This window comes from Cornus florida, unplaced genomic scaffold (assembly GCF_030987335.1).
Source record: "Cornus florida cultivar Cherokee Brave unplaced genomic scaffold, ASM3098733v1 CherokeeBrave_3.0.0_Hap2_Chr08, whole genome shotgun sequence".
Lineage (NCBI taxonomy): Eukaryota > Viridiplantae > Streptophyta > Magnoliopsida > Cornales > Cornaceae > Cornus > Cornus florida.
This window is the reverse complement of record NW_026775578.1, coordinates 55,399,543-55,407,050: the sequence shown is the minus strand read 5'-3', so window position 1 is coordinate 55,407,050 and position 7,508 is coordinate 55,399,543. Positions and strand designations below refer to the sequence as shown.

Below are 7,508 nucleotides of genomic sequence, written 5' to 3'. Positions count from 1 at the left end.
TCCTTTGGGCCAGGGAAATGGTCTTACAAATTTTTTGGGATGTTTTCTATAAATTGATAGGATATTATCTATAAAAATTTAAGGATAAATTGAACATATATATTTGCATAAATGGGTCAGTTGGGAGTTATATTCGGATAATTTTCCTTTGGGCCATGGAAATGGTCTTACAAATTTGTTAGGATGTTTCTTATAAATTCATAGGATATTATCTATAAAAATTAAAGGATAAATTCAACATATATATTTGCATAAATGGGTCAGTTGGGAGTTATATTCGGATGATTTTCCTTTGGGCCAGGGAAATGGTCTTACAAATTTGTTGGGATGTTTTCTATAAATTGGTAGGATATTATCTATAAAAATTTAAGGATAAATTCAACATATATATTTGCATAAATGGGTCGGTCGGGAGTTATATTCGGTTAATTTTCCTTTGGGCAATGGAAATGGTCTAACAAATTTATTGGGTTGTTTTGTATAAATTGGTAGGATATTATCTATAAAAATTTAAGGATAAATGACACATATATATTTGCATAAATGGGTTAGTTGGGAGATATTTTCGGATATTTTCCTTTGAACCAGGGAAATGGTCTTACAAATTTGTTGGGATGTTTTCGATAAATTAGTAGGATATTATCTATTAAAATTTAAGGATAAATTCAACATATATTGTTGCATAAATGGGTCAGTTGGGAGTTATATTCGGATGATTTTCTTTTGGGCCATGGAAATAGTCTTACAAATTTGTTAGGATGTTTCTTATAAATTAATAGGATATTATCTATAAAAATTTAAGGATACATAAAACATGTATATTTGCATAACTGTATCAGTTGGGAGTTATATTTGCATGATTTTCCTTTGGGCCTTAGAATTTATGTTACAAATTTATTGGGATGTTTGATTAAACTACTAAGGATATTACCTATAAAAATCTAACGATAAATGCAACATATATATTTGCATAAATTATCAGCTGACAGTTATATTTGGATGAGTTTCGTTTAGGCCTTCGAAATTGTGGTTCACAAATTTATTACGAGGTTTCCCATAAAGTATAACGCATATACGTATATTAGTATTACGATAACTGCTACATATGCAGTTGCATAAGTGGATCACAATGTTGTTGCATTTGTATTATATTAATTTGGCCCTTGCAAATATTTTCAATGCATTTGCCCCAATTCAAATACTTGAGTTACACTCATATGTCAATAGTATGCTCAATTTCATAATAAATGATCAAAACCACTTAATATAATTTTGATAATATAGAAAATTATACAAAGTTCACCAACCCCTCGATATTGTTATAAAAGTGAACAACAATTAAGCAGAGTTAAATAAACAACATTATAAAAACAATGTGCAATACATAATGTAATGATTGTCAAGTAGGAAAGAATCGTTGAATTGGTCGGTCCAGCTCCGCGATTGGCATTTCAGGCGTTCGCCTGACACTCTATTCACAATTATTTAAATCTGCTATCTTTCAATATGATCATGCCACAAAATGCAATCAAATTAGATAGCATGACAACACAGAAAAAAATTGCAAAATAATTATAGTGGTACGAATTGAGTTGATGAGGATAACTATGTACCTTATCAATTCTGAAACCATCACTAAAGCAATCATCATGTGAATAATTGGTATTGGAATTGCATGAATCAACAACAAAGGTTTGCAACATTTTATATTTTTCCTTATATATTATAAACAATTAATTAAATAAATATGCGACTTTGTAAATTGCAATTTATATGTTGGTTCCATCTTAACAGCAAAACTTGCCTAGTTAGTTAATGGAGTACTTGCTTCACCAGGTTGCGAAAACCTTGTCTGATGCATAACACGTTCTGGTGGTGTCACATAATTTTCTTCATTGAGAAATTCAACTGGAATTTCACAGCCCTAGAAAATAAATGTTGTAAAACATTTCGCCAGATAATAACTTATAACCATAACGAACATGTTAGCATAGGGTGGAGGCTCACTCAATGAATTTCTAATTAATTGATCCAGATAAATAGCCTACAGAACTTACAAATAAGTCATAACAGCTATATTCAGTTTAGTGAATGTGAATTCTGTGACAGCACACTCATTTTGTCTACAGCCACAGCGAAGGGTATTTTTGTCTTTACACACATCCTAATATCAATATTACATTGTTTTCTGTAGAGCTACATTGCTGGTTTGAGCTTTTTTTTATAATGTAACAGATCAATCACATAGTCTAAAAATGATACAGCAGGGTGTTTGTTACTGGTCTGTCAAAAGGCAATTGTAGGGACGTTTTGTTTGTAATTCTGTGAGAGGCTACCAGGTGTGGACATGTGTAATGTGGTCCTTGTGAGAGAGTGTATTGACAGCTACACAATGTGTGCATGTTACATTGCAGCTGGTGTATTTACATATATATATATTGGTGGACTATCAATGCTGTCAGCTGCAGGCCAAAAGAAGGTGTGTTGGCAAGGGTATAAAGGTACTATCACCTCTACAATGTCAGATTTGCTTCCCTCATGGATTGAAGGACCTTAGCTCATATCTATCCATCCATTTTAGGCCTACATCAGCAAAGGTTCTGAGTATAAATGGAAGGTTATAGCTGCTGCATGACTTAAGCCCTAAGAATAGATTTTCATATGTGTTAGAGGCTGTTCTTGAGTGAAATGTGAAGAGGACCTAAATGATTAATTCTGAGCAGTGATTTAACCATGTAAAGTTAGTTTAAATCTTAGAAATTAACTATGTGTGCAATATCTCTTCAAGACCTGCAAAGAATTAAGTGCTGCTGGTGTAATTTGGCTGCTGTTCAGACTGTTGGACTGAGGTATCAAATGTTGCTGTAGAGGTTGAACGAGCTGGAATAAGGTTTAATCAAGTTGAATACTCTTATTTACATCTGCTGAACTCAGGTATTACCTTAAAGACACACATATACAGAATTTGATATATCTGAGCTTGTTGTTTGAATATTTTGAAGTAAAATTCCTACTGTGCTGATATATAATGATTTAACCTTCTATGAAAGTTGTGGTAACTATCTGAGCATGATTAACTTGATGATTTGAAGCTGTTAAAGTTAGGTTAAATTCAGAAAATGGACAAGTCTTTGTGTTGGCCTTGTAAACTTCAATTACGTAGGGTTTCAACCTCATTGTTGTGAACTGAGAACTGAATATGAGATATCATGCTGTTATCATTGTTATCTTCATTTAAACATAAGTAGAATGCTTATATAAGACTATAAGAACCTGGATAAGTCCTGACAAAAGTCAAAATTCCATTTCTACCCTTTGAGCAGTGTTACTATTGATTTAAGCCTAATCTTGCTTCTTATGAGATGAGATATGTTGAAATATGCATTGAAGTGGTTTAACTTGCTTGGTTCATCAATCCTATATGTTAAGCAAGTGTAGGGTATTGTTTGGCAACTGAGATTACACAGGTTTAAGATGAATAGAGGTGGTACATTATCTGTGTAAAGTTATTGCTGCCAGCTGAAGTGTTTCTGCAGAAAACAATCTGTTTTGGGGCTGAAAGTGTTTTATCTTGCTTTGATTAATGTGTTCATCATTTTACCAACTATATACTGAGATTATAAAGGTATGATGACATTAAAAGGGGTTCTTACAGAAGATACTCTGTGAGTTGACAGATTTACCCTTTGAAGAGGGTTTAAAGTGTATTTGAGCTGAATGGTTAACGGAAGTTGCTATTCGCTATCCAATACGTATTTGTGCAAGTATGTTGAACTGAGACAAGGCTGTGGGAACCTAGCTTGAGCATCAACTGAAGCTGCATTGTGTTTTAACAATTTTATCCTTTGATTGCAAAAAAACTGAAGACTAAGGTTGTACATTGTTCTACTTGAGGCTGTGTATTGCATTCTGTTATTGTTGTTGCAGCTGAAGTAGTATGTTCTATATGTATTGACATCTTACTCCATTGGTGATTTAGCTACTGAGAGCTTATAAGTCCAAGCAGGGTTGCTTTGGATAGGGGGAGTGCATCTGTGCACATTAGTGAGCTAGTGTGTGAGTATTGGTTGTGAAAGCTAGTGTCTAATCTTGTACAAGGGTGTGTGCAGAGAGTGAGACATCTGAGTGTGTAACAAGATACTTGCAGCTAGTGGATGCTTTATTGGCTGAGGCCAAGAACCAAGGTTTTTCCCTATTGAGAGGGTTTTCCTTTGTAATTTTGTGTTATGTGCTTGAGTTATGATTGATTGGTTTTGTTTTCAAAGAGAAAAGTTTTTAATTAGACCATTTCACCCCTCCTCTATTCGTTTTGTGTGACAAAGGTTTTGTTTATATTCAATACACTCCTATCATTTAGGGGGAAAAAAAAAAACAAATGTTGAACAATGTGCTGAAAATAGTTATGCAACAATACTCACATTCACTAACACGTGGTAGGGGATTGTTCCACTATGACTACTGGCACCTGCATCTCCGGATTGAAGGGCTTCATTGCAATTCTACAACACAATTATGAGAAGTATTACGTATGTATAATTTAATACACACAACTAGAATTACTTATGAAGCTACTTGGAAAACAGTAAGGGGATAAAAGTACCTGAAGCTGAACTGTTCATTTCAGTGATTTTCTTTTATTGAGACTCTTTAGCTCTATGGTCGGTTTTAACCTGTTAAATTTTCCTTTCCATGTATCTTTACACTTAAGGCCATTGGGGATTTTGTCAGTATTTATGTTGCTCCCGTGATATTGGTTTTTGCCTTTACTAGCAATATAAATTGCATTCCTCTCAGCAAACCTACGCCTATAACTTGATTGGGCAATTTTTTTCCACTCCATGGCTTTCACTAACAAATCATTGTATCGGTTCTTATCCTCCGATACAATGGACGAAATTTCTGTCAGAATATGACAAAGTACCCTATGCGATCTCCTAACCTCAATTTTTGGATCAACATTAGCAATCATTTCACCAGAAAGATTTTCCTCCAAGCTGCCATCTCTTGCACTTCTAGTCCACCTTCTTAATATATATCGATGAGGCAATGTATTAGCGAACATGAAGTCCTTTAAGATTTTCAAACTATGCCTGCACATAATACCCTCCCTTTCAAATTTACAACAAGAACAAAACAATTCATCTTCTGATGTCCTCGTGACGTCGCGTTGCATTCCATCCTCACCAACGACTTTGTAAACACAGCCTCCGTTGCCCTCGATGGGACTGCAACCAATGATCCTCTGACTGGCACCAGCTGTTAAGAACTCCTCCTGGAAACTATTAAATATAACCTTTGTGTACAGGTTTGTCGCCTCTACTAATATGTTACAGTTTGTTTTTAGTTGAGGTAGATTGTGGAGTAACCCATACTCGGCTACATACTCCTTGTAACGTTTATCAGACAACAGCTTTTCAAAGTGTGTTAAGAAATCTGGAAGAATTAGTTGCCTGGATAAGTATGCCTTCAAGCAACCATTGAAGCTTTCACTTAGTTGTGTGTTGTGAATACCCGTGGACCAGGCATGTTTAATAAATGCCATGGCCCATCTATGTTTCAAACCTAACAGATTTGTAAGCCACGTGTTACCAACAACACCATATTCTGTTATCATTAAATTCCATTCCCTGGTAAATTCTTCCTCCTCCTCAATTTGAAACATTAATTTTGATAACACTTTCTTAAAGCCTTGCACACGTCTAAACAAGAACCCTAGATGCTTCTGTGCATTTTGCATTAGGTGCCAAACACACAAATAATGTTTTGTCCTTGGCATCACCTGCATAATTATTTTCTGTAATATAACTACATAATAATGCAACAGGAAATGCAAAGAGTGAAGATCTGAATTGAAATCACCTGTGTCAATGCCTTTCCCATTACAGCATCTTGATCAGTGAAGATCGTCTTTGGCGCTTTACCGGACATTGCTTTCAAAAATGTTTCAAACAACCAGACAAACGACTTTGTAGTCTCGTCATACATGAACGCTGCTCCAAACATAGCGGTCTCCCGGTGATGATTCAACCCCAAGAAACTTCCAAATGGATGGTTGCCATGTACAACTTTGTATGTTGTGTCAAAACTTACAACATCTCCAAAATTGCAATAATCAACTATCATTTTTGAATCAGCCCAGAATATGTTAGTAATCATTTGATCACTATCCAATTGGAATGCATAAAAGAAAGATGGATCTTCACAAGACTGAGTCTCAAAATAATTCATTAGCCATGCTGCCTCTCTATATTTGAGCTCAGTTTGTCTTCGGGTCCTTATATGGTTTAGCAAATCTAACTTCATGTACCCGACTGATTCTTTTCCACCAACTTGCCTTCCCATCAACTCATATGAATTGCGAGGGCTTATTCCTGAATCAGAAGCCAATTCCAAATCAATGGCCTGAACGCGGCTAATTCTACGCTGCGACGGTAGCATGTGCATGCATTCGATCATCAATCATCAATGGATGGTTGTGGCTTTCAACAAATTTTGTAACTTCAAACTTATGCGTATACTTGGAAACTTGAATAAGCATTTGAGCAAGGCAACCAGTTCGTGTTTCGGCCCTGGGAGTCTTTGTATTACTGTCCCGAATGTCATCACCCCTGAAACCCTCCTTGCATCATGTTAACAATCTCGATGACAGTTTACTACTCTTCTTGCTCTTATTAAAATACTCTTTGCGGATGCTAAAACTGACTCGACCGGCATATGAATTAAAGAAATCATATGCCTCTTCCTCAGTTACAAACTTCATACCTATTCTTGGTTTCCATTCTACGACATTTGCCCCTGCAATAGGAGAGTTTTCTGTATATGTGGTGTCTTCGATGTTATTTAATACCTCTTCCATTCCAACAATTCAAATCAGAAACCTACAATAAAAGAAAAAAAACAAAAGAATGTTTCAACGAAGGCCTATGTTGCAGGTATGAATTATTAATTCGAAATATTTTCTGACCTATTAACATAATTCAAGATGGTATAATGTATCAGAGAACCGACTTCCTCAACTGCACTCATCATAATTTTGCTACAACTAACAAAATAAATGATTTATTTCACTTTTTCCATCTCAAACATGCACTTCCAACCTTTTTGGGCCTCCTATTTTCAAACTAATTATAACTATGTTCAAGTATTCATTTAACTTTATCTAAATCAAACATGGACTTGCAAACTTTTTTCGGCTTATTTTGAGAAACATTACAACCGTTAACTTAGGGGTCTAAGAAGAAACAACAATAAGAATTGAAAAAACATTTCCATGTCAACAAACCAAGAGTAGTAGTGTGATGTAGCTAATCATGCAACCGAACAACATCCCAACTAATTTGACAAATTAAAACAAAGACAAACCAACAAGAATCAAATATTAGAGAAAGAACAGGAAAAAACTATAACATTTGTGGAAAGTTAACATGTTATTAGCCAAAGATAACTATACCAACAGACTAGAACAAAAAAGAGCATAAATTTTTACCCAAAACTGAAAACTAAATAGA

The 7,508-nt window shown here is 34.9% G+C and overlaps 1 protein-coding gene across 1 annotated transcript; it reads right to left on the bottom strand.

Annotated features, from left to right (window-relative positions):
* Window positions 1-4,423: 4,423 nt before the first annotated feature.
* Window positions 4,424-6,444, bottom strand: LOC132270298 (protein FAR-RED IMPAIRED RESPONSE 1-like). The gene is made up of 3 exons (XM_059771482.1): window positions 5,860-6,444; window positions 4,671-5,779; window positions 4,424-4,499 (listed from the first exon to the last, which is right to left on the bottom strand). Exons 1-3 carry the CDS (start codon window positions 6,442-6,444, stop codon window positions 4,424-4,426), a joined length of 1,770 nt encoding a protein of 589 aa, XP_059627465.1.
* Between the last annotated feature and the right edge of the window lie 1,064 nt (window positions 6,445-7,508).